Here is a 27,885-nt window from a genome sequence, read left to right on the forward strand (position 1 = left end):
CAGCAGCAAAACCGAGGCAATTTAGTTTCATTACAGTACCAGTAACCAGCTGCACTGAATGAGAGGTGCAGCTGGGAACTCGTACAGAAATGCTTCAAGTCAGCAGGTACAGCTCTGAACAGTACAGAAGGGACCTGCAGGATCTTCTGAACAAAAGCATCTTCTGACAAGCCAGCTTTAGAAAACAAGAAGTGACACAGGGCTCAAGGCTTAATGCTGCTGCTGTACCTCTATAGCTGAGCCAAAGCTCAGGGACAGCTCTCCTTTTAAAGCACTAGCAACTGCAGGAAAGCTTTACTCTTACGCAGCTGCCCACTGTTACAGTAATGCTGATTGTTCCTGGGAGGAAAGAGGATGTGCGATTTAATTCCAAACCAAGAAACTAAATGGACACTGTACTAACAGTACAGCTACTGGATTCCATGTTGGTTGGTGGCCTTTTTTTGCCTAGTAAAATGTATGCCTGATTTTATCTGAACTGCAGGGATAACTTCAAACTCTATGAATCCACTTCATCTCTGCATGGTGTCCTAAAAAGTGCTTCATTGCTGGAGAGCAGAGAGTCAGAATGAGTAGCTGAATTCAAAAGATAGTTAAATATTTTATACCAGCATAATGTCTACACGATTTTTCCCCCCTGTACCAGTGGTCTTTACCTTTTAACAAGAGAAATGCAAAATGCACTGAAATTCCATTCACAGGTCATGCAATTACCTTAGCAGCACATGTTTCTTAGCACAGTGAAAATTCACTCTTGTTAAAAGACAAGTGCTGAAGCACTAGACTTAGATTAAAAAAGTGAACTCCAATCCCACTTTGTTTCTTGCAGATCTCTCAGAGACAGACTGCAACTTGCATCTTTGACTACATTATCTCTTAATTCGAATTAACTTATTTAAAGAAATGTTAGTGGCTGTAATTGTGTGTTCTATAATCAAATTACATTTCTGATAAACTACAATGAAATCAGGGATTGCAAAAAACCCAGATTTTTATCATCTAACCTCCAGACTGGTTTGTAGGATCAAATGCCATTACCAAAGCAATCTCTACCAGATCTCCTTGGATATTCAGCTGAAGTACAAAATTTAAATCTGCCTCGTCTTGCAGGAATTGTACTGCTTTGTGACACACAGACCCTAACAATCCATTTTCAACTTGACATAAATGATACAAATTACCTGTTATATGGTCATGACAGCTCAAGCATATCTTGATCCTGTTCAGTTCCAGACTGATGTTTAACTTTACTTCATTAGGACAGGCTTTGACTAGTGTTTGCTTTGTTTGCAAAGTTTGCTTTGTTCCCTTTTTTGCTTATTCTAATTTAATATACACAAAGTCTGAGTTTTGCTGAGAAGTCCAAAGAATACTCTGTTTATCACTTCAAACAGCTATTAAAAGATGCACTGTACATGTAAAAGCCAATCTGGCAACAACTGTTTAGCTGGGCTAAACGTTTTAAAACATAGAGAGGGAATGACTTTATTAACTAACTACTACTGGGAGACAAGTATTGCTCCTGTTTCCCTTTCTACACAGCTGCCTGCAAATTAGCAAAACATAAAATATAGTTTCTTCAGCTACAGTGAGGATTGTTTTGTTTTCCTTCCTTCTACTGTTTAATTTGTACATGGGAGTTAACTACTTCCTAACAGTAAAGCAAATAAGAAGGCATACATTATATAGGTATTTAATACTAATACCTCTATCAAAGTTTTCCTTTTCTTTTTTCCCCTACTTTAAAGATATTATGCCTTTGAAAGGGTGAGTAAGAACAACTACACTTTTAACTCCATGTAACAATGAGATTTAGTTTATCTACAGCATTTTGAGAAAGACAAGCAAAGTAATCTTCTTGTATTAGAATGTCCTTGTTCTGGTAATTTAAGTATATTACTTTCATCCTTAACATTCTAGAGGTTAAGTGTGTAACTACCACTAAACCTAAGCTTGAGGGTTTGCCTTTTTTTTAAAAAACAAACCAAAAAACAAACAAAAAAAAACCCAAACCACAACAACAACAAAAAAAACCCAACCAAAATCCCTTTAATATCTGCACTTCAGCTACATAAATTCTTACAGCACAATTATTAGAAATCAGTTGAAGAAAGTAAGATTCATTTCTCACACTTCTAGTATATATGAATTATATTTACCAATTCAGGTTTTAACATCTCTTCCTTTATTTTTTCAGGGATTTTGTGGTGTTTTGTTTCTCTCCTCCCACCTGGTCCTGTCCTGCTCTCTCATTTTAACTCAAATGCTGTACATGTGAATGACTCATTCTTGCCAGATTACACACCCAGAGAGGCAAGCCCACACAGAGAAATTAAAGAGGCAATTCTAACAAACTGTAAAAAGAAACTGCTAAAAAAGAAGCTAGATTGATACTGCCACCAAATTAACTTAAGTGTTCTGCTGATGACTAAGCTATTAAAAAATACACTTGAAACTCACTGTAGTTTGTATATGCATATGTATCTCTTAGGCTACTAATGAAGAGTGACGATTTCACTGCTTAAGTGAAATTCTTGCTGCACCCTTGCAGGGTGAAATAAGAATCCAGGTTTATCACTATGTATGTTCTCATCAACTAACATACAATCAGCATTTTGCACAGCTGTTTGTACATATACTGTGACTGGATAACTACCCTTAAATACAGTTCTTATAAAAAGGCAACAGAGAAGTAGTGATAAGTTTATAAAAAAATGCTGCTCCAAGATTTTAGGTGTGCAGAGCTGTAAGTTTACTTCAGAATAAAACACAGACATAGGGGAGAATCAAAACTTTTAGAGTTGTACTTGACCATATATTTGGACAAAGCAGAATTACACTGCATATAACAAACAGTAAAATTTCTTAAAAGTTGTTACAAATATTTTACTTTCTACCTGTACGATCATTAACATAGTTTACTATATCATGATTTTTTTCTAAAGGCTTAAAACAAAAACAATCTCTCTAAACTACTTTCCAACAGTAAAATTTAAGTAAAATGCTTACATTCATTTGACAACAAAAAACATATTAAAAATGTTGTGTGGGTGGTGCAAGAGCTGCTCTTTCAGCTACAACTTTCTTCTGGGTTATTCCTGTGGAAAGAAAGAAAATATTCTTGTTGTAAACTGTTAATAATCAAACTCCAAAACCTTTAAAGTGATCCCTACATGCAGCCAATTACTTGGCATAGTGCAAGGTGAACCACCTAATCTGCAATTCACTGAACAATTTACCTTTTCCTCTTTGCGTCTGTCCTTTTCTTCATTATTCTCAATTGTTTCTTCCTCATCTTCCACAATGCCATCCCCTTGATATTTGTCATGCGTCCACTTCGGACTGCTGCCTGACTTTTTGAAGTTAAAACGCCCTCTGCCACGCTGGAAAGTACCACGGCCTCTTCCTCTTTTGGCCCAATAATCCACACCATCATCTCTGTCATCGTGCTACAATAACACCAGAAAAAGAGTAAGGTTAGACACCTCTTAAATGTACCCCATAATGTTAGTATGCTATAGCAAATGTATAAAACAAGGTTTTAAATGTTAATATGTTAAAAAGTACTCTTTTTAACTCAATATGTTAACTCATTATGTTAAAAAGTACTCTTCAGATTGCAATTACTCTTAAAAGGCATAATGCTGTAACTAAAACCACAACACCACGGTTTGAAGAGCCCACAATTCACTGTGGGTCTACTTCAATGCAAGTAACAAATCACTTGTCTGTAACTTACACTCAGAATTAAGAATTACTAGTTTTGAGGGGAAAAAATTACTAGTTTTGAGGGGAAAAAATTTAAAAGAAGCTCTAGGAAAGTGCTAGGTTACTTTAGCACAAAGGGAGTTCTTTATACTTCACAAGAGGCAACTGAAGGCAGTTTTCAGAAAATCTGCCCCACCAGCACAACATAGGGCAAATTAAGTTCAAACTGTTTAAGTCTAACATTACCAAACAATATTCGAGGTTCTCTGGTTTTGTTTGCTGTCTTGCTACCAAATACAGCCTTAGATAGTTAGGTATGTTCTCACAATCATTTTACACACTGCATGAAATCTACAAACCGTTATTCAATTTAAAAAAAATGTTTCTATTTACAGTGGTGAGGTACACTTGCTTCAACATATGGTTTTTCTTAACTTGTGATTTGGAAAGAAGTCTGAACTATTAAACATGTATCACACCCATATAATGCAGCTTAATTATACAGAAGTAGTTGAAGGGCGGCTTATTTAATTTAAAACATTTTTAGAAATTCAAGTTTAATAGCTAAAATTGATTGTTCTAATATCATGAATAGATTATCACATCTCTGTTTACAGATCAGAAAAGTTTAGATATGTCTAGGAAGACAGAACTCTTTAATGAAATATCTGAATTGTGACTGCATTATCTCTTAGTTACCCGTTAACATATTTGTGACAAGCTATAATGTTACAGGAGAAGGTATTATCTTCATTACTTATCATCTTTTAATGAAACAATATCCTTCAAAGTTTGCGTTGTTCCAGAAATGACTGGAGCAGACACCACACATCCAGTGTACTGCACTATTTAGAGTAGTTACATCAAGGGTCCTCCTTTCATAATCCAGATGGGAGAAAGGCATCAAAACTGTGGTGATTTTCTTGTGACTATCACAGTACTCAGAGCAAAGAACTGCTCATAACAGAGTCTGTATATGAAAATCCACAAATACTGTCAGCTTTTCCTGATCTTTCACTTCTGTAGACTTCCAGACCAATCTAAGACAAATCTCAAACGTCATACAGATGTAAATCCAGGAAAACAGAGCACAAGCCTTTCTGGCTTAAAGTTGGGTTTTAATAAATTTTGTCTGAACCTGCCTTCTTCCCCACTCCCTGATGAAATTTTTGGAGATAAATTCCATGTCAGGCCTCAGTTACTGCCAGCCTGCTGTAGAAAGATGAAAGATAAGCAGAACCAACCACTACAGCCACTCTGATACTCTCACAGTTACTCTTGTCCCTGTCCATACATGCATGCTACTTCTACGCTTGTAGAAAGTTTGAAAAAAAAAAAAGCATGCATAAGACATCAATTTCTCCACACCCACCAAGAAGTATTTCTTGCTTTTTGGGGTATATTCAGGATCCCACTCCTCTTCCTTCGGTCTCTTCTGAAAAGTAGTATTTGAGTTGCTGGGACCAGTATTTGTTCCAGCAAAGACTCCTCTGGCTCTTCCTCTGCCCCTAATTCGAAACTGATTAACCAAGATGTCATTTAAACCATTTACATAACACCACAAAGTAGAGTCAAGTTCTCTATTACTGAAAATACTTTCTGTGCTTAATTACAGTATCTGCAAGTGGAAAAACCATTTTCAAATTCACATACTACCTTAAGTAATATATTCAAGCATTCATTTTGAAATAATGATTCTATTAAACTTAATTGAAACACATTTGAGTTCTTGGCATAAGTTCACCCACAACCACTGAAAAGAAATTTGACTGCTAGTAAACCAGTATGTTGGAACAAAAGGTCACAAGAAGCTTCTGAAGCTGTTCAGACAAAAAAAAAAACCCAGGAGGAAAGCTAGACTAAAACAGGGACAAAACTGTCAGGGGAAAAAGAAAGGTATTTATGGAGTCAATTGAATCATTTATGAAAAGGTGATTCTGGAATACATACTAACTGCAGTTTTCACAGGAGTATATCCACTGTGTGTTACTCAAGCATTCTTAACTGAGATTCAAGAATGCACCTCAGGCCAAATTACATTTCAAATGAGTAAATTCTTTACTCAGAAAAAAGTCAATAGCATGTACTGTGCAGAGCAGCAATGCTTAAAGTGAAAAGGAGTGTTTTAAATATTCTTTATAATGAATTTCTGAGGTTTTAAAATGCTAGGCTGGTGTCCTGCGTTGGCTATTTGATGCTTGTATCCCCAACTGTCTGTTCTGTTTATGCTGAATAATAAGTTTTGCACCTTTAAGACTTGTTCCAGAGAGTGAAGGGGGGAGAGAAGAAGCAGCAGTTTGTTTCAGACACTGCACTCCTCCTCCACATTCCTGCTCCTGACTGTGTTGTCTGCGGATGGACAGACAGCAGGACGGAGCTCTCCTTTGCTTTTAGTTAGCTTTAGCTAGCTGAGGCAGAGAAGTTCCCTGGACTGTGGGATTTTATTTCTTTTCTTTGGACCTGTTCAAACCTGCTCTGGACTGAACACCCAGCAGAGCACTGGCAGCTCACACCTGTGGCCCACTGGGCCGGGCCTGGACTGCGGCATTTCCAGCGCTGGAGGGACTGATCAGAGACTGAGCGAGCTGAGCTGTAACCTGGGGAGGGGACTTTTCTGAGTTTGTCATCTCTTTTGGAGCAGCAAGGGGTTTTATTGTTTAATGTTGTTCGGATTTTACTGTTTAATAAACAGGTTTTTCCACTTTTCTCCAAGGAGGTTTTTTTTTTCCGAACCGGTTGGGGAAGGGGCCAATTGAATCTGCTTTCTAGAGGAACCCCCTGGGGGGGTTCAGTTCCAAATCTGCCCTGAACCAGGACAGCTAGAAAGTCTCACACCAAAAACCATCCTTAACTCAGAATTCACTGAGTAGTAATGTATACAGTTATCTTAGCATGTAAATACTTAGCTTGTAGAAAACATTAAATGAGTTTATATCCTTCATTGAAGTGGAGAAGAAAGGTTAGTTGGGGAAGATAAGACTGCTAAAAACTAAGAGCACAATTTCCAAAAGTAGCCTACTTAAAAACACAAAACTGCATCTTCAGAGTAATAGTACAAAAATATGACTGGAAGCTAATTTATTTGTTAAAAATGAGCGTGTTTCATAAACATAGATCAATAATATATATAATTAATGAACTCAAAAGGTAAGTGTTACGCATACTTAGTACCACAAAGCTCTGAAACTTCTAATGCAGAATTTATGCTGGACAGATTTAAAATTACTCTGAAATCAAAGCAACTGTAAAACAATCTGTAGAAGGCTCATAAGACCTATCCAATACTCTGAGATTCTGGGAGAAAAAAACAATCAAAAAATTGTTTGGAGTGTCTGTCATAGCAACAGACTAACTGTACAAGGGAGGAAGTAAGGTATGCATTCTTGATTTCCAACAGCTTTATAAAATTAGGGCACAACAAAGCGTAACCTGGGGGAAGGGGCAGGGGGCAGATGACAGGATTAATAAAAGAGAAAAAAGAGATATCGGTATTTCCTGGTATTCAGTCCTGTGATCAGATTCCCCTTAAGAAAAACATCTACAGTTTTCCTAACCATTTTATTAATGCTTCACTGTACCAAATCATCTTTCAGGTAAAGAACTACAGGACATAAAATCTACTATGGTGTTAACTTTATGGGCTTATTTATTACAAAGACTACCACAAAAAAAGACAAGTGTATATTTTCTATATAGAACTCACTTTAAACAGAGCTGCTACACATAATTCATTCATATATGGATACTAATGACATTGCCATTGAAAAATTCCAATTATCCTCATTTCTGTGTCCATATTTGAAAACTATTCATGATGCTTATGTATGGGAAGCCTAGAACCCAAGAGGATTGTGTACTAGCCGAAGTTAGAGAAAAACCATTGCTGACTTAACATTAGCTTGCTGGAGAGGGAAGATGTTAGATTCTCCAAGGCTTTCTGTTAGGAGAAAGATTTAAAACCAAAGCATTTTATTTACTCCAAAAGCAAAGCAGTAATAACTGGAATGCAGCCAGTATTAGCCTGTATTTACAAACACATTCCTATGCTACCTGGTCAGTGTTTTTTGATACCATCCAAGATATATCCCTAAAGAGGAGATCTGAGTCAGCAATTGGCCTATTTAGATTCACCTGCTCAGACACTTTGTTCCAAAAGCCTGTGTGTGACCATGGATGGTGTTAAGGAACATTAATTAACCTGTTATCACTGCATAGACCAAATTGGTAGTCACTAGCAATTAAACGAGTAGAAATCTATTAACTTTCCAGTTCCCATCTACCTCAATTGCATATGAAGTAGCACCTATCTCACAATACATACAATCTGGTTTTATAAAGCAGGAAGGCTTCAATGAATTACAAGTTTTCTCCCACTAAATCTCCTTGACAGGAGATGGAGTTTTAAGCTCCCTTTTGTTTAACTTCTGTTTTGTTTGTGCCATTATTTTATATAGCTAGAAATTGTGCTGATAGTCATATTTGATGCCTACACCATCCAGGGATTTATATACTTACGCCACATATTTCCATAGCATAACTATATAAAAAACAAGAAGAAAGGAGGAAATGATGCACTTCTAGTATTAGAAATTTAGAACTTTGCATTTTCCTCTAGGTAGCTATAGTTTTTTAGATGGAGGTTTCAAGCCTCAAGTGTTGGCACATGCCACATGCATTTCAGACACTCTTATGTGTCGTTCAAAACTTTTTTTTTGCATGATTAAACATTTATACTAAACACTGCACTTTAGCATTATTTGGTCTCAATTACAGGCTACATTAAGAAATTATTGTTGAAGTATGAAATTGCTCCTACTTATTACGTAAAATGGTTTTTCCCAACCTACACAGAACTTGAACTTTTTTGTGTGTTTAGCTGTGGTCTGGAGGTCTACTTTGCCATGTTGTTCAAGGGTAGGTGAGTGGTGTCTGTTCGTGGGTTGTTTTGGGTTTTGTTTTTTTTTTGTTTGGGCTGTATGGTGTTTTTAAGTGCTCCCTATCTTTTTCAAGGCCTTCTTTATTGATTCCTAGTTTTTCCAAATGCATCTACGTTTCCCAGTTATACATCAATAATTACATTACCATGGAATCTGAAAGTTTAAGATTTTTCTGAAGACTAGAGTGGTCAATATGCCACTTTCCAAATCACAATGCTTAAATACATTCCAGAGGTAGATCAATGAACTTTCATGCTCAGTGGCTAGTCCAAGCCAAAGAAACACAAAAATACCAAGTATACCATCTCCTCAATACAGCTGTTTCAAGGTTGACATTTATTTTTAATTATGTGCCATTCTCTATATAAAAAAGTTGCAGGCATTACACACAAAGGAGTGCAAAACCAAAACATGAGAGGGAAAAACAGAAGGTGCAGGGAGCTAAGGGTTATCAGGACCCAAGACTTAAAATTTACAGAACAGTGAATTTTCAGATCCTGTTAGGAAGCAGCATTATAAAAGAAGAGCAAGGAATAATCCTGTTTCCCCAGACCCTTATGCTAGATCTGTAATGTCATGCTAATGTGTATTTACAGATCATTCAAGTGCTACTGGTGAGTGCTGGGGGAAAAAAAAACAAAGACTCAATATTTCAGGTTTGGTATATCACATAAAGACCTCAAGTCTAGCCTAACACAAATCACTACAACACTCCCTCATCTACTTTGTTCCACTATTGCCACTATTGGCACTATTGGTGAAGTGTCTGGGGGCAGAATAGGAGAAAAACTTACAAAGGTGCCTCTTGGCCTGTTGACTCCTGCAAAACCAGAGTATTCTTTCTGTTCATGGTGGGTTTTGAACTCTTCATCTCTTTCTTTCTTGCAATCCTTTTCTTCTCGAGAACTGGATGAGGAAGAAGATGGGGAGGAAGATGGGGAGGACCGAGCACGGTCTTGGTCTCTTTTTTGTTTACTGAAAAATAAAAAAATATACTATGTGCTATTTTAAACGTACTAGATAGTCTGTAACATGCTATACTAAACCGGGTCTCTATTTTATGAAAAACTAACCCCCTTCTGGTTATAAAGTCACACGTTACATATCTGAGATATTAAGGCGAAGGATATTTCCACTTTCCAGCCTCCTCTGACACATTTAAGTGCACTAAATGCATATTACTGCTGGTGAGTTGGAAAGCAGCAGTCTGCAAACTGTAAGATACAACTTTTCTAGATTCTGATGCCATGAAGAGATGCTGTTACTTTTAAGATCTGCCTTTCTTCTGAGGCAGAAAAACAGAAGTTAAAGGGAAAAACCCCTTAAGGTAAAGCTTTACAGTAACTTGACACAGTTCAGTTTGCACACTGTTGAGAGGTATGGTATGGGCTTCCCTACATAATTGGCTGTAGGGAAATTAGCCAGTGGAAAAAAATGTGGATACCAAAGTCAAAGTAAATGGGAAACAGGAAGTGTAAGTAAAAATTCACTTTATATATATATACAGTACAAAGCAGGGAAAAATTCCTACAGCAAAATTTTTAGTAACCCCATAGTGGTATTAAGTTGACCCAATTTACAAGATTTTAGCATTCTATTCAAAGAAAGGTCATACCTGAAGTAACTCTTACCACTTCTACACAGTATCCACTGAGATATGCTAACATTTCTTTCTTAAAACAGCCCACTGGCTTTAGACAAATTTAGAAATTCCCCTTCTCACCCATGTTAAAACCTAAGTATCAGTAAAATTCTCATACTCTGGGTGTTATGAGTTGAAAAAGTGCGGAATCAAGCATAACGAACCAAAGTTCTTACACAAACTGTTTATAGAAATGTACTGCATTGAAGTCCAACCTCCTGATGTAGCCTGGATAATAGGACAGATTAATTTGTCATTTTTTTTTTCAGTGTTAGCTTGCTATTCCAAAGTTTTTGTCCTCATCCACCATAAGCCGTGTAAAAGACAGATAATACATATTTGCTGTAAAACAAATAATTTTAATTGTTTAAAATTAAATGATCCATTATACATTGAAAATTGAAAGCAATTAAGCTTACAATTACAAAAGGCTAATTAGAAGCTAAAATCCTCTATAGGGACATCAAATATTTACCTGTCATCTTTGTAAGATTTGTAATCCTTGTAATCTTTTGGAGTTTTCTCTTGCTTTCTTGACCCACTGGATTCCCTGGAACCCTTAGAGTCTCCTCGCTCCTTACTTCGTTCTTTTCTACGTCGGTCAATGTCATGCCGAAGATCAGCAGAATCACACCTTAATTTTTTATCTCCCTGTAAACAAATATATATTTTGCAACAAAATATTGAAATACAACATCAAGAGAATCTTAGTGAAAAGGCAAGCTGTGCATCAATTAAAATATAAAAAGATAGAATTTACCTATTTTTCAACAAACTTCAGCACACAAACTGACTCTGCCCTTTACATGCAATGGCTACATGTAAAAAAAGAACAACTAAGAATTTCAGTTTCAAACAATCATTCCCATCAAGCCAATTGGTGTCTAGTGTTTGATGATACAGACCACAACAATACATGGTTTGAAGAGATAATTAAGTATTTATTTCTTCTGGTGAATTGTTTTTAAACAGAGCACAACCACCTTTGTAGTTCAACCACACTACTTACTGACCATTTTGGTATTTCCCTCTGCCCCAAACCTATTCTTTGTCCTTGGGCAGCCTACTGGTCAAAAAACATGCAAGAAGAAAGGAAGCATGGCAAAAGACTTGACCTTATGTACCATTTTATTAATACAGCAAAATTACACTACTAAACCAGCTTCTTGATAATATGTTTTACTCAAAAGGAAAAAAAATCTAAATGCAAGTACTCTAGGTACAATACAATTTTGTATTTTTATACAGAAAACCAGAGATGAAGTTGAGATTTAAAATGAGACTAAGTTTAGAGGCAGATAGGACATTTACTTAGAACCTACTTTTTGACTTTCTTCCTTAAAGACTCTCTCTTCACCTGTTAAACGGGTATGCTTCCTCAGGGTACTTGGAGAGATGTCAATCCTCCTAAATGTAAAATAAAAGCAGTGTCTTGCCATACATGTATATGACTGCTAACAGCCTCAGACATTTCAACAGAAAACTGACAAACCAGGCATTTTTGCAGTAGAATAAACTTTTTGGATTATTAAACCTCACCATCAGAATACAGAAGCAGACTAAAAATGAAAAACCGTAATTCTGTTCTGTGTGAAGTATGCTAAAAGACAAATACAGAAAACAGGCAGACTGATGTTTCACATTTTAAGTATAGTTTGGAAGACGGAAAAAATGTTTAATGATTTATTTCAAAAGAACCAGTATACGTAGCCAGTTGAAAGCCCACCCACTCCAAGAAACCATTAGCACTATGATAGTTTGCTGTAAAGTTAAAAGTTCTAAACAAGAAAAATTGTGAAGTTAGATACTGTATCCTCACATGCAACACAAATATAGTACACTGCATCATAAAACTAGAGCACATGATCAGACACTACATCTGCATGCCTACCTTCTTACCTTTTAGATTCTCAGATTTTTCAAAAAACTGCTGTAAATTAACACACACAAAAACTAAAGTAGTATGAGATGGAACATTTCACACTGAAGAAGAAAGATGCATGTACAGGGCTTCTTTTCATCTTCAAGACATATGCCCCTCAATATTTGAGCACTGCATGTGAGAAAAGTAAATATATCCCAAATGAGATACAGAGGTAGAGAAGACATCTGTCACAAAACCAGAGATGAAGCCAGACCTAACTCAGATGAGTTCTCTTTTACAGAACGGTTTTTATTTTGTATTTTGTAATTACACAAATTACCTCATCCAGATTAGAAAAAGTATTCTGGGTTCTCAAAATAAATATTAGAAGACATTATTTGAAACACAAAGCATCTGCATATGCAGTTAACATATACCTATGTATTTCTGGGCTCTTTTGTCGGGTGCAGTGCTCTTCACTTGCTTTTTGATACGCAGTGAACCTCTCATTTAGGGTCATTCCAGCCGACTTGAAGTATTGCTCTGTTGGTTACAATAGAAAAAACACTGTTTCATTAGTTTCATTCAAATGCCACGTATTTCATTCCTGACAGAAAGGCAAGTAGCAGGCAAAACCCACAGTACTTTCAATAAATTTATCAGGACAAGCAAATGTGGCGTTTTCCCTATTTTTACACACACTGTAACCCAAACAAAATAACAGCGCGCAGCATCACTTCAAGTCTACTACGTACGCCATGACTGTATCACATCTAATTCAAGCATCATTTACTGACTGGACTTGCTCATTTTCAGTGACATTTTCCTCTAATGATAAAGAGCAATTTCTTAAATTGTTATTTTATATTTTGCCCACAATAGAAAGTGAAATTACTTTTGAGTCCTGAATATTTGCAGCAAGTACACTTTACCATTCATCTCATCTCTAACTTAAAATAAGAATTAGTGCAAACATTTAAGTAATGTCCGCTTCAATAACTACATGAATGACCTAACAACTCTTTTCTTAAAGGAATACAATTTCTTGATTGGGTGATGATAAACGATTAACACACCTATGCATAAATAAATTCATTTAAGCATCTGGCATCTTGGCAAACTTGACAACTTCTCTGACAGATTTTCTCCTTCCTTCAGAGACAGTTAAATTAGCCACAGCAAAACTCAGTTTTTAAACCAGCTCAACAAATGTGTTTAAATGTAATATAGAAATACATAAAAAGTCATGAGCTATGAAATGTTACATATGAAGCAAGCTATCTGCTAACAGGTCAACATACATCTGTATCAACTTACCGCCCGGCATCCAGCATTTGTCTCATAACCAACCATTAAAACTTGAAACGGCCACTACAAGGGTAGTGCCTCAATCATAATTCCATCAAACACAGGAATTTGAGCTAGTAATTCTGTTTTTATGCCATTTTTGCCAGGAAGACAGAAGGTTCAACTTTGCCTGTTTGGCATCTGTATCTTTCAACAGCTATTTTACTTTTGTAACATGGATTTTGCCATTTCAAAACACATTCCAGGACCTAGTTACAATGAAAAAGAAAACATCACTGGGCATTTTCAGCTCTACATTAATAAAGAGCTGTTCAGACTGGTCGCATCACACCAATAATGAACATAACTTCAGTTTGTCAAAAAAGTTACAAAAATTCTGATCACAGACCACAGTAAATCTGAAACTTAAAGAGATGTTCTGCTTCCAAAACAACCATAACAGTACACATTCTAGTAACTTGACCAGACAGGTTGTTAAATTTATAAGATATTCAACATAGAAAAATTTACAGAAAATGTCTATTCTGTGATCAACATGTGAGAGTTCCGCAAGTACTATTTTTACCTACAGCTACATATGTATCATATAAGCAAAAATTTACAGAAGCTCTCACTGGATTGAGTCTTATATTTATTTACACATCAATAAATAGATATGTTCACAACAAATCATTATACACTAAACAGGTATCCCAATATTTTTTTAACTAATACATTATCTTAGTCCATTATCATTGACTATTACTTTGTAAGCAATTCAATATGAAGGAAATAACTTGGCTTTAGTAATCTGAATTATGTCAACAAAATGGAGATTTTTAACTGAATTTAGCACAATTTTAACTGAATTTCTAGTACACAAATCTCAGCAGTTTTAGAAGGTAATGCATCTTAAAAACAATGCTTACAGACAGGTTCATTGAAACTGGTACCTAATTAAGCATTTCCACTTTTCCCTTTACTGTGGTGATACAGCAGAATTACTTTCATCGGCTTTGTACTATCTCAGTTACATTTAACACAACAGCAAGACAAAAGTCCAGTGAAATAAAGCAAATGCTATAGAAAAAAAAACATTTAAAGAACACTCTAGACATCCCCAGGGAATTTTAGGAATTATCTATTGTCCCATAAAAATACTTCAGAGGATATGACCTAAATGAAACATATCTACTTTGATATGGTATCATATGGTCCAGGTTTGGATTTCAGCAGTTTTGGGGGAGGACTTCTGTTGCATTGGTTTGTTGAGGGTTCTTCTTAGTGTTTATACAAAATAGCCACTACTGTTATATCAGAAAATAATTTAGTGTATAACTCATGTAATGGAGGTTTACTTAGCCACTGCCACGTTTGTGTAAGTGAAATTCCTGAAAATATTGTCATATAGCAATAAAACACATTATAACCATGAACTTTACTACCATTTAGAATACAATTTATCTTAAATCTTCCTGAGGGGGAAAAAAACCCCTTCTAATAAGAATCTGGAGATTACCTCTAGGATGCTCCAAAAGGAATGCCATTGTTATTTACAGTCCAAAGACATCTGTCAACCCACACCATAAAATTTAATATAAAATTGTATGGTAAACTCATTAAAATAAAATAAGAAAAACTGACCAGTGTATGTGCAAACTACACTGCAGAAATTCAAACTTTCTATGCTACCTAGGATCAAACATTTATCCGGAAACATAGAATACCTGCTATTATACTCTACACTGCTTGTGATTCTTTTGTCCTAGTTTCTGTGGCTATTATTTTTCTAATTATTTTCACGCATACCTCAACAGGAAGAAAGTCTGGGTAAATCACAACATTAGAAGAGACCTGAAATCTTCCTGTACTAGAAACAGCAAATGGACTTAAATGAACTTGTCAGCCACGTATCTGGTCCAATAAACTAAACACATACCTTTGACATGGTGAACCAAGGACACAATGTGCTGAATAAATGACTCTGATGTGCTTTTGCTGGCCTGTGGCAACTTAATGTGGTCAAAGATGGATCGGAACTCTTGCTCCTTCTTGACGGAATGGACAAGTGTGCTAGCAAGCAGCCTGTCTTTAGTCAAGGAAGCAGGTCTAAAATGCATCAACAACAAAGAGACACACAAAAGAAACCACTAGTTTAAATAAATACGAACAACATTGCAGGCAGGTGGAGAACCACACTGTAAAGTGGAATCATTTACCTATTGGAATCATCAAGAGGTACTGGTGCCATTTTGAGTTTAACTTCAGGACGATGGGAGTCACTGGCTATCATTTTGATCCTAAGTGGGCTCTCCTCTCTGAAGGTGGATTTTTCTCTCGCATCCAGATTCTTGTGTAGAGGAGGACTGTAATCAAAGAGTTCTTTGAGCTTTTCAGACTTTACCTGCTCAGGTGACTGAGTTTCTTTCTTCATCATTAGTCTCTCAGAACTCTTGTCTTCTTCCTTGTGCTTATCTTTTGTTGCACTAGGCCTTTCCACTACATAGCCAGTCTCTTTAGGCTTATAACTTTTCTCATCTCTAAATCCATCGCTCTCTCTATTGCCCTTGATTGATACTTTAGATTTGTATTTGGTTCCTTCCTCCTCAGCATTCCGGTGAGATGCAGTAGGAAAATTTTTACCCTGATCTGCCAGGACAGATTTTCTGAACTGTCTGTAATCCTCTGTCTCCTCTGTGTCCTCCCCTTCAGAGTCATTAAACTTCTCCTTCCCAGTCTCTTTATCAACGAAAAAATCTAAAGTTTCCTGTTCCTCCCATTCCCTTTCTCCCTCTGTCCTCCCTTTTTCTGATCCTCTCTCCTTCTGGGCCTCCTTCTCCCTGGTATTACCCCTATCAAGCAGGTATACTCTAGACTCTTCATCTGTGTACCTGTGGATAGCAAAGAAGACACTGGTAACTCTGGATTGCATTCATTCCAGTTCACTTGCATTCCCCTTTTGTGTCAATTCCACACCAAGAAGAAGATGAAAATACATTCCTTCAAGCAATTAACTTTAGCATGCAATGCTTGGCACATCATTAATACTGCATCCACTGTCATATATGCACTAATGGAGGCATCTGAAGAATATAATGCCTTTCTGTAGAACGCCTAGAAATTCACTTGCTTGTTTTCTTAATCAGTACCCAGTTTCACATTCTCTCTCATTACACTAGTAATTTTTTCCATCAAATTCACATGGTTTGAAAACTCAAGACCGCAATTCATTTTGCACTTCTTTTGCTGAAAGAGTTGAAGTAGTAGCATAAAAAAAGTGAATTATTTTCAAGATCCTGCACATTACTGAGATAATTCCACAATCTGGCACAGGCTTGGTACATTCACTATATTGTGTTCAAGCAGGGAACCATTAGAAGGCAGCTCTCCTAAACACAGAAACATACCAAGCAATTATTTCAGCCACTGCCTTATCTGTATGCTATGTTCACACAGGTTCTAATATCTTCACCAACTCCAACACATCTGATGCAAGAGAAGTTGTATTTTTGATCTCCTAAGCAGTAACTTTTTTACATAATAAAGCACTGACTAGACAAATTAATTTAAAAGCTTACAATCAAGCCTATATAGCATAGTTACAACTTCTCTAACTCTTTTTGTAAGAAATCCACTGAAACACCAGTCACATTCAAAAGGAACAGTCTAATGCCAGTAAGACTCTAACAACTTGCAAAAATTACTACTATGTCAAACTTTTTAAGAACAAACTGAAGAATTTTACATTCATTGGAATATATACACTGAATTTCCTTCCATCAACAGCATTATATTCCTAGAATACCAACACATACCCTCTTTGATAAGTAATGCAATTCAAGACATCAAAGTTTTCATACTTCATGACACAATTAGCCAATTGATGCTGTTTATGTCAACATAAAAAAATTATTGCACAACATGGACATTTCTAGACTTCCAGAATACTTGCATTTCAAACTACATGAAGCATTAAAATTCTGAAATACCTGAACAGAGTTCACTATCAAGCCAGCAAGTCTGATGCACTATTCCAATTAAGATTTTTCTTAATAGTAAAAAATTGAGTACAAGATAAACCATAGAGGAAAAGCACAAACCAATTCCTCCTCAAGGATACGTGTCCCTATCTCTATTACCCAAATTTCAAGGCCTTGAAGCATCCTAGCAGGAGAAGGCATATACATCTTTCAAGCTCAATTCCAACCAGACTAGTATTACTAGCCTTCCATAATGCATTTTCCAAGGTTACGATGATGATCTTGACGAAACTCTAACAATATTTTTAAGAGGCAACAGTAGGCTTATAACTTGGTTCTTACCTTTTCATAAACTTTCCACCTTTTGCAGTTTCCTGTTCACCACCCTCAGGATAAAATGACCGCACTCGAGCCTCCTCACGGGGGGCACTCTGTGATGGGATTGTCTTTGCAGGGCTTCTCCTCGAAGGGATATGATGCAATGGGCTATTCTGAGAAGGACTATAGCGGCTAGAACCATTTCCAAGAGAACCAGAGCCAGATCTCTCAGGACTATGCTGAATGGAATGGGAATGCTGAGGTGTGTCCTTTGCTGAGTGGGCTGTGCTAAGCAGAGGGGCATCAGAGCAAGATGAACTCTGACTAGGTGGGGTGGCAATAGAAGGACTATGGGGTGACCTTGGGCTGTTATCATACGCTGAAAGGCCAGGCCAAATGTCGCCAGAAGCTGCTGATGATTTGTTAAAATCGTCAAGAGACTCCGATGGGTCGTGTTCAAATGTATCTTTCTGTTCATCTTGTGATTTATTTTTCAAGGGACTGTCTTGCAAAGGAGCCCCTTCAGTTTTCTTTGCCTGCTTTTCCAGAGATGCACGTCTTTTGGAAGAGACGGGTGATTTGCTGTATGGGGATGAAGAACGAGATGAAGAGGACCTTGGGGACCGGGAAGATCTGTAAGATCGACGAGACCTGCTCCGGGACCTCTGGGAAGACACCGACCTTCGTTTTGGACTTCTGGAACGGGAGCGGCCACGCCGAGGGCTTCTGGAGTGTCTTCGGTTCCACACAGGCCTGTAGCCTCCACGATGGTATCTACCGCCTCCTCCTTGGTAATACCCTCTACCTCTTCCTCTGTAACCATAGGGACGTCTCATTCCTCTATTATTTCTGTAATCTCTGCGATAATCTCTAGAATAAACACGATCTCTGCTCCGAGATCGGGAATATGTCCTTGACCGAGACCTGGAGCTAAAATTAAAAAACAAACATTAACATTTTACAACTGGAAAATTTGAGGAAGAAAAAAAAGTGCCTTGATGCAAAATGCTAGATTTCTCAAAATGCACTCAGAAGGCAAAGGATGCAGACTCCCTGGTCTTTAAGTAACTTCCGCAATCTCTCTTTATTTATTATTTCTGAAATAAATTAATTATAATAAACATGTCTATACTGCTAAGGACTGTGAAACCTGGCATCATGCAGTTAAGACACTACCAGCCTCATTGGCCTCCCCAGACATTTTACTAGAGATCAGCAACACCCTGGAACACAGCATTCAGTTTCTCAGCCACCACGGTTCACAGCCTGGAACAGGGAGTGACATGGCCCCCCCAGTGTAATATGCCAGCCTGTGCATGGCAGCAGCTGAGACAGTAAAAACTCAATTGACCCACTCCTTATGGGAGATGGTAATGCCCACTAGTAAGTAAGATGAGGAAAACACTGGAGGCAACTGAGAAGACAACATACAGCAAAACTTATCTACTGAAGCCTTAAGCTACTTCAGATATGAAAAGTTTAGTAAGAAATAACAAATTACAGGGAAAGAGACTAGATGAAGAAAACATCATGTAAAGCAGAAGGGAAGAATCAAACGGGCCAGAAATCATGAAAAACCACTACCATTCTGAAGTTATCTTGAGATACAGGAAGAGGGGGAGAAAAAAATTTAAACAAAAATTACACTCGAAGCATAGTTTACCTACTGCCTAAAATGAAACAGGATTCCAGGCTCACTTCTGCCATAGCATCATGCAAGTGAAAAATACATTATGGACAAAAACTAATATACCAAATCACCTTTTCACGCATTAAGACTTACCTGTATCTCTTTTTTCTTGAATGTGATCTGGATCTTGACCTAGAGCTGGACTGAGATCTGGACTTTGATCTTGATGAATGTGATCTAGAATTAGATCGACCCATTTTTGCTAGTAGATCTATTCCTTCCCAAAAGGAAAAGCAATGAGAGGAGGGAAAAAAATAGAAGCAACCATTTAGCATCCATGTAAATTATATAAATGAACAAAATTTGCTTTTACTAAAACGACACTATTACAAAGTAGTATAGCATTTGCTAAACAAAAGAGCTTTGGAGACAGTGTAAGTACATTTATTAGTAAATTAAAAACTTAACCACATTTTAAAGAATTTAACATTACTGTAGTGCACACAGTTTCTCTGAAAACATGAAGTGTAACAGTGAAAGGTTTTTTCCAGATTCAACTGCACACAGATCCTGTAGGAGAAAGGAAGCAGCAGAAAATGAAACATTTCTGCAAATTAAGGAAAGAATAATGTAATTCCAGATATCTTTAATATATTGTAACAAAATTCTAGCTATTGTGTGGTTTATAGTTCTCTTCATTTCCAATGTACTGTTCCTTCTCCAGGAGGAGTTCACAGTCCTCAACAATGCACCATTCAAAGAAAAAGCCCTGAAGTATTTGGTCCAGCAGTTGTTAATTTGACCCACAGGCATTATTTCTCTTAACCATATGTACTAAAGCTCATCCCTCTGATCTGAACTTCCACTGCTCAAGATGCCCATCCTGCATCTTTTTAGATTAACTTAGCTTTTTAACCTACATGTAAAATGCATGGCGAACTTAAAGATTTTAACAACTAGTTAAACAATATGGTTTGCAACAAGATTCAACACACTTCAGCACAAATTAAGCTATGAAAACTATAACTGATTGTGAATCAATGACAAATAAAAGAAAGTAATTCATAATAAACTATCATTTCTTCTTATGTACAGTCAGATACTTAGAATTAGTGCTAACCATAAAAAAATACACACCTTTTCCTTTTCTTTTCGGATCAGTGGCTAAAAATCCCCAATTTAATTAATAAAAACTTTGACCCATTACCATTTTCTTTTGAAATTGCCCAGCTTTAAAAAAAAAAAAACAAAAAACAAGTGTCACATTAGACAACCTGAATAAAAGCTATGAACAAGTAACTAGACATTTTCAGGCCTTTGAATGCTCAATTATAATCATTTAATAATAAAATAAAACAGAAACAGAAAAAAATCAAACATTTACCGCTTGTATTGCAAACAGGCTTTAAAGCCTAAAATTACCGTTAAAAAATACTAGCTCAACACAACAAGTACTTTCTCTTATATCATCTTTCTCATTACCTGGGTGGTATTTAAATTATGTAAAGACAAGAACAACATTAGAGTTTTAATTAAAGTTACCAAAATTACAGAGACTTTAGACATATCTAAGAGACCCAAAAAGAGAAAAGCAGATGACCTTTCCTCCTATCAACTGGTTCCTCCTGCCCCACATGACTTTGCCCATGGGAGTTCGCATGGCCTAAGAGATGTAACCTCATCTGAAACCAGCCCAGCAAAAACTGAATTTAAACCAGACTTCCGCGTAGCTCAGAAAAAACTATTTACCTTGGCGAAGAAGAATATGTTGAATGCTCTTTTTTATTGGCTCCTTCCACTAAAGAGCAGAATTGCAGAACCTATACTCTGAAGATATTTTCTGATTCATTGAGTTCAATTAAGTTTACAGAAAACGCCTTGCAATCACTCAGGATGAATACTCACAGGCAACATAAATTTAGACCTTTTAAACTGTTTAAGGCATGCCAATTTTCCAAGAGTGACAGAAAACAAAACCTGGTGGGGTTTTTTCTGTTACAAGTAATTATCAAACCAAACATCAGATACACAATGTTTATAATATAACGCAATCTCAGCTTTAAATTATTTGCATTCTATGTATGACAAGTACAGTTGATCTTTACAAGACAGTTTTATATACTGTAGCTTCTTACTGCAAGCATAAAATATAGGAAAGCAAAATAAGATGTAATTTTCAATAGCTGAGTTCAATCAGAACATTTAAAAAGGACTTAAGTTAAACTTACCTCAAACTGTTAGCTGATATCAATGAAGAAATTATTTCAAAACTCTGTGCTTTCAGCAATACTGAGTCCTATAGAACAAAAAGTGAGACTGTCAAAGACACAAACATTTGCTAAAAGGAAGCACCTTTTTGCTTAAATGGGTTCAAACATTAATCTCATGAAAATACAATACATAACAAATAGCAAATTTACTCTTGGACTCAGTGATGCTGCACACTAAGACCGGAGCAGCTCAAGAGCCAGCCACTACCAAAAGTGGCAAATCCCCTTCTATAGATGATCACTCCCTCCTCAGCCTTGGTAATAGGGATGTGCAACAGCCTATCCTCACCTTCAGAGCAGCCCTGACAGCCTTCAGGTCCTCCAGTGACCACTCTTGATACCTAGAAACCACTTTCATTTAACTAGGTTATCCAAGTGGCTTAATGAAGGTCCAAACTGAGCTGGATTATGGACCAAATAACAGCATGCAGCCAGAAAGAGGGAGGCAAAAAGGACAGTGGCAAACTTTTAGACCAGTTTGAACTCTAGCCCACAGCTCTGCACTTCACTAGAGCTATCTTACTGGAAAAAAAAAAAATGGGGATGAGAACTCAGGCCAACGGTGAAAGCTTTATCTTTAGGTTTCTCTTGCAATGTTTACAGAAGCATTACTCTAGTATAACTTCTTGTGTAAAATGCATACATATATAATTTCACCTAAAGAGCGAACATCTTCAAGAACCAGCTCTTTTACAGTTATGCAGAAAGGAAGCATAACTGTAAGAACAAAGCCAGTTTCTAATGTATGAATTCTTCACTGGCCTCAGTTTTTAATTCCCTCCAAGCCTTAAGACTATGTACATTTGTAGTCCAACTCAACATTAAGCACACTTTTCAATTCCACTCAAGCAACAAAACGGGGATTTTACCCCAGTTTGTTACAGACAGGCTGGATCTTGAGAAATTCTGCAGCTCAACAATTCAATTCATTAAATCCAAAGGCATAATACATTGACTGCTCCTAAAGGACACTTCCACACTTGTTCATAGGTGTTTTCTTCATCTAATAGAAGAAATGTAGCATTTGTGCTCATAAACACTGCTTTCAAAAGTCCACTTACCATTCACTAGTAGTGACCAAGATATTTCCAATTTCTACAAAATATATGCTTTATTAAGATTAAGTTTTTACTTCTCATCATCAGCAAGCATGAGTCTCCGAAGGAGCACAGTAGTGTATCGGACCATTTCAGATTTTGTCTAGACAAAAGGCGAGATGGTATTAGCCAGTAAAGGGTAACGAAGGCATTCAGAAGTCTAGTACAGAAAAAGCAACACAAACTTCAAGTTCAGGCTGAGATTTTAAATGAATACTTATATAATCTATATTTCTGACTTAAACTGGTGTTAGCTGAAATCTCAAATCCTAATTTAGACAAGTCTTTAGATCCTGGGGATATGGAACAAGATAGTTGCTTCGCTTTTAAAACTTCTAAGTAGAAGACAGGATCTTAAATTACCATAACTCAAACTCTGGTAGTGAGTTCTGCAGTCTTAGAAATCTTTTCTAGCAACTGCCACAGGTGAAAAGTAGCCACACTTCTGTTTTTAAACAACACATTAGCTATACCACATCCAACCCTGGCAGCTAAAACATATCTGCTACACTTTTCCTATTTAAGTTTTTTAAGAAGAGTATGGATATAACGTTAAAAAACAAAAACAAAAACTTTTATTAAAAAACCTTAACTACTGAATAAAAAACATTTAACTATTTGCAGCTTTTGTTTCCATTTAGTTGTAATAGGTAAAACCTTGACACACAAGACCCACTTATCCAAATAACACTGATACTTAGGAACAGAAGTGAAAAGACTACATATATAGCTGAGGTTTTTTTGGTCCATGTAAATATTCTCAAAATATGCAAGAATCTAAAATTTTATTAACCTTTATTGAAGCTCATTTAGAAAAGAACTGAGGTAGTACCAGGAGTATGTAGGAAAACAGCTGTCTGTGACAGTCAGCTGCACACCTTCACAGAAAAAGTACCCACCCTCAGAGCACCACAGCTCCAACATCCTGGTTCACAGCAGCAAAGGAAACCACCCACAGCCTCTTCCTGCTCATGGCCAGGCTGCAGTGGCTACACCACATCAAGTAAGGGCACAGTAAAGGGCAATGAGAAAGAGGTCCTAAGTATTATTTGTTGCTCTCAGAAAAGACCCACGCTCTGCCAAATGTGTGCATCAACAATGTGAAAAGGTGTTGTCACTATCACCCAGCATTTAGAGAGAACCACATCTGCTAGGAACATGGCCTGTGCCTGAAACCCCAGGGCTCTAGTTCACACTAGAGCCTTTTCCCTCTTTTTCCTCACTTTCCACCCTAAATAATTAAAAGGAGATGCCTGGCCCTCAACCACTTTCAATACAACTTTTCTTTTTTTTATATGGTTCATTACACAAACACTTGGGCCAACACAGGGAAATTGAAATAGCAGCTGGGCAGAACTGCTTCTTTTGGCAGCACCACAAACTTAAAGCTTCCCTGAAACCAGCTTGGCATAGCCTTGAGAAGCAACAAACTTGGTGGTATTTAAGATTTTTAACAGTACTTGCAAGCAGTTTTAAAAATAAAAACCAAAGCACCAAAAAACCCCACCAACAAACAAAAAACCTCACCAAAATAAACACACACATATAAAGTCAAAATAACGAAAACCAAACACACCCAAACAACCAAGACTTAACACAGAAACCACGACGTTTTCTGAAAATTGGCTAGTCCATGATCTGTCAGTTATTGAATCACATCCAGATAAGTTTCTTAATGAAAAAAACAACAGGATGTCTTCTTCTTTGGGTGTCTTCATTTAGTCTTGGCCAGCAAGTGCAACCATCAAGCAAAAACAAGGTATACAACACAAATGGACTTATCCCATCACAAGCAACACAATAAGAAGGAAGTAAGTGACACTGTCAGCATTTGCTATGTTTAATAAAAAATAAGAAGGACAAGGAAAATGGTAACCAATTCCTTTTATATAGTATTTTTAGGAGTCTTCACTACACCACTGATGTTGGAGTTCTGTCAGAGTACACAGACTGCAGATACAACACATCTCTTAAGCCGTTTATACATCACATGTAAGTTTAAGACATTTTAGGACAGTTATACCCACTTACACTAGCAAAACACTGCTTCCTCTTAGATCCATTATTTTAGCTACCCTTCCTTTATAGCTATTTCGTAGTCTGCATTTCTCTTGCTTAAACATTATTTGAGAGCTGTCAGGTAGATTTAAATAAAAGTCTTATTTAAGTAATTCACAAGCTCTTGCCAAAATGAGTTTTCATTCAGAGATTCAGGCTTCAAAAGACGAGATGATTATACAACCATGACAACACAAAAGGGGATAGGACAGTCTTCATAAAATTCCACAGAATTTGTAGTAGTTTCTCATAATACACCCACAGAAATAAAGTCAGTCTTAATGAGACAACACTGTAAGTCATCTATTCAGTGCTTGCACATCTGCTGTGCTTTCTTATCCACTCTCTACCCCCCCTTTTTTTTTAATGTCCACAACTCTAGCAGTGGCACATCATACATAAGAATAGAACGCATTTTATAGTCACTTGAACCCATCCTACTTAGATCATCGGTGACTTGGATTCCTTCAAAAACTAAAATTCCATGGCAAATATGCCCAAACTATTATATACAAACAAGAGGTGGGAAGCACTACTTCACCCACTTAATATGCTGGAAATATAATGGAAACAGTAAAACATACAAAGGCCTTCTTCTCTCCCAACTCATAAATTTCTATACAGAAAATAACACAAAATATTTCTAAATTAAGTCAAAAATCAGCATCCTAGTAACAGCAAAATCACCTCTGCAAAACCGTCATATGATTGTTAGCTGTCTTTTATGTAATACTAATGGCAAACAAAACCATGTTTCTCCTCTAACTAAAAAAACAAAGAAACCGAAGTGACTGAGAAATGGGTCCACACACAAAAAGGAATTAGCATGCTTTTGGACACATACTGTTTTGGACAGCCTTTGTTATTTTTGTGTGTGTGTTTTACACACCGTGTTTTCATACGCCCTTACACCATGGTCTCCCCAATCTCTGCTATGAACCACACGGATTGCTGCTGCGGTAAAGGCAATCTTCCCGCCCTCATTTGTTCCAAGACTGACACCCTCAGAGGTGCTTGGTGGGCTGCAGCAGTGATCCTTAAGAAAACTACTCTGGACAAAAGCTGCCTTTTCAGGCACATCACCTCCCAGATCCCATTTACCACAAAGCTGCACGAGGCCAGTGCCAGCACAATGAACAAGCAAGCAATGCGCTTTTTCGGAATACCTTTGGGAGAAACTCTCACACTGACAAACAGAGCACTTTCTTCAGTAGCTTTCTTCACCTACCTCTGCTACCTGTAAACAAACTGCAAATGTTCTTTGGCATTCTACAAAGCCCTACAGCACTACCTCTCCTTGACGACCAGCCTGAATGTAATCCATCCAAATATCTGCACCCTAGCTCCAAACTAGGAGCTGATTTTTTTCTAGATTCCTACGACCACTTCAAGTTTTCTGCATTCTTAATGTGAACAGGCTCTTCATGGTATGTGCGCCTACCTCCTACCCCCAGGATTCTGCCAGCCTCAGCCCTCACCTGAGAATTTGCTCCACACAGGCTTTGCACGCTAAAGCCTTGTTCAGGAAAGAGGCATTCCAGCTCCAAGCACCGATGTGTGTATCACACCGAACCTCGTCTGGCCATTCAGCACAGCCTGTCACTCAACATCAAAAGCGACAAGTGGGAGGATGCAATTCTTATTTTCCCTGACACAAGACAGATACATGCCTGGAGCACACCTCAGTACCAAAGCCATTACCCTGTCCTCATTTTCCCCACTTTTGTCCAAAACGAATGATTATCAGAGAGGAGGACGAGGAGGAGGGAGGAGAAAAGCAGCTAGACAGCATTTTCCTGCAACTCCACGCTGTTTAACTAATCCCTCCCACACCAAGAACACTTAGAACTATTCTAAGTGATATTTTTATATGTTTGCATTGCTTAAGCAGTGACTACTCGCAGAGTCAGGAGCACCTTTGTTTTGCATGCCCTCGCGTCTTTCTGTAGTAAAATTTAACTGCTCCTCTGAGGACAAAACTTTGATCTCCGAGATAAACAAGTAAAGGGTTGTACTGACTTCGTAAAGGATCTACATGACACACAGAACAAGAACCTGACTTTCATAGAATTAAAGGAGAAAAGTAGGAGGTTTACAAAGCAAAGGGGAAATAACGGGAATGATCCTGCAATGGTTCCATAGTACAGTACAATCAAGACGGGCAACACAATAGTCCCTTTCAGCGAGGGGCATAAAACCTGCTGCGTTCCCTCACGGGGCTTTGCGGGTATCTGCAATCAGGGCAGGAAAGGCGCAGGGAGGCGTGGGGCACCTCAGGCACAAGCGCCTGAACCACAGCCATGCCCGAAGGGAAGTTCCTCCACCGACCGTCAAGGCTGATCCAATACCGGGAACCATCCTTTCTCTCCGGCACCGTTTCCCTCGTCCGTGTCACACCCACACTGATAACGGGGAAATTTAACATTCCCGTAACCAGCGTTGTACTACCACATCCCCTCGGGCCTTCCTGCCTCCCCCGGGGAGGCCTAAAGCCAAACGCCGCGCACCCGGGGCGCCAGCCCAACGGGGCCGGCCGGCCGCCCATTCCCCACATACCCCTACACCCCCATCCCGCCAGGCTTCCAGGAGCTCCCAAGTAGCTCCGCTGCCGCCTCCCGCCGCCCCTTCCCCTTCTACCTTCGCTTCCCGGGGCGCAGGGAGGAACGGCACCGGCTCGGTCCGGCTCCCGCGGGAAGCGGGGGCCCGCGTCAGGGCGGTGACGGCGACCGCCCGTTCCCGTCCCGTTCCGTCGGCTGGCGCGGGATAATCGGGATAATCGGGATAATGGCTGCGGAGCGCCGAGGTCACGCGGCGCGGGAAGGCGGGACGGCGCGGCGCGCGAGCCCCGCGCGCTGGGGGGCGGGGCAGGGCCGGGCTGCTCCCCCTCTAGCTCCCCCCGCCATCTTCACCCCCAACCGGGAGCCACCGCCCCGCAAAGCCTCCACGCAGCCCCTCTACCTCCGCCCTTCTCTCACCTGGCGGGCGGAACTCCCGGTGGCCCCGCTCCCTTACGGCAACAGGACGGCCATTTTCCGTCTCGTCGGAGGAAGAGACGTGAAGCCCGCGGGGAAAAGCAAAAACCACCGGGAGGGGC

At 38.2% G+C, this 27,885-nt stretch overlaps 1 protein-coding gene across 7 annotated transcripts; it reads right to left on the bottom strand.

The window, feature by feature from the left end:
• Window positions 1-2,460: 2,460 nt before the first annotated feature.
• On the bottom strand, window positions 2,461-27,885 carry BCLAF1 (BCL2 associated transcription factor 1). 7 transcript variants are annotated; one of them, XM_066546859.1, is made up of 13 exons: window positions 27,767-27,883; window positions 21,595-21,662; window positions 19,520-19,643; window positions 17,761-18,666; window positions 15,658-16,329; window positions 15,378-15,547; window positions 12,589-12,694; window positions 11,610-11,694; window positions 10,763-10,938; window positions 9,440-9,620; window positions 5,081-5,227; window positions 3,240-3,449; window positions 2,729-3,098 (listed from the first exon to the last, which is right to left on the bottom strand). In XM_066546859.1, the coding sequence occupies exons 3-13, from the start codon at window positions 19,621-19,623 to the stop codon at window positions 3,093-3,095; spliced, it is 2,763 nt and encodes a 920-aa protein (XP_066402956.1). In that variant the 5' UTR covers window positions 19,624-19,643; window positions 21,595-21,662; window positions 27,767-27,883; the 3' UTR covers window positions 2,729-3,092. The 7 variants fall into 7 exon arrangements, with proteins under 7 accessions (XP_066402959.1, XP_066402956.1, XP_066402962.1 ...); XM_066546865.1 differs by having other exon boundaries at window positions 15,658-15,804; window positions 27,767-27,881; XM_066546861.1 differs by lacking the exon at window positions 27,767-27,883 and adding an exon at window positions 27,429-27,557.

Source organism: Molothrus aeneus, chromosome 3, assembly GCF_037042795.1.
Source record: "Molothrus aeneus isolate 106 chromosome 3, BPBGC_Maene_1.0, whole genome shotgun sequence".
Taxonomy (NCBI): Eukaryota; Metazoa; Chordata; class Aves; order Passeriformes; family Icteridae; genus Molothrus; species Molothrus aeneus.

Excerpts from the sequence above, each read along its gene's own strand:
- BCLAF1 (XM_066546859.1), bottom strand. The coding sequence starts at position 19,623 with ATGGGTCGATCTAATTCTAGATCACATTCATCAAGATCAAAGTCCAGA. Across the intron at positions 18,667-19,519 it reads TCAAGAAAAAAGAGATACAG|CTCCAGGTCTCGGTCAAGGA; the intron begins GTAAGTCTTAAT and ends TTTTAATTTTAG. Across the intron at positions 16,330-17,760 it reads GGTGGAAAGTTTATGAAAAG|GTACACAGATGAAGAGTCTA; the intron begins GTAAGAACCAAG and ends TGCTATCCACAG.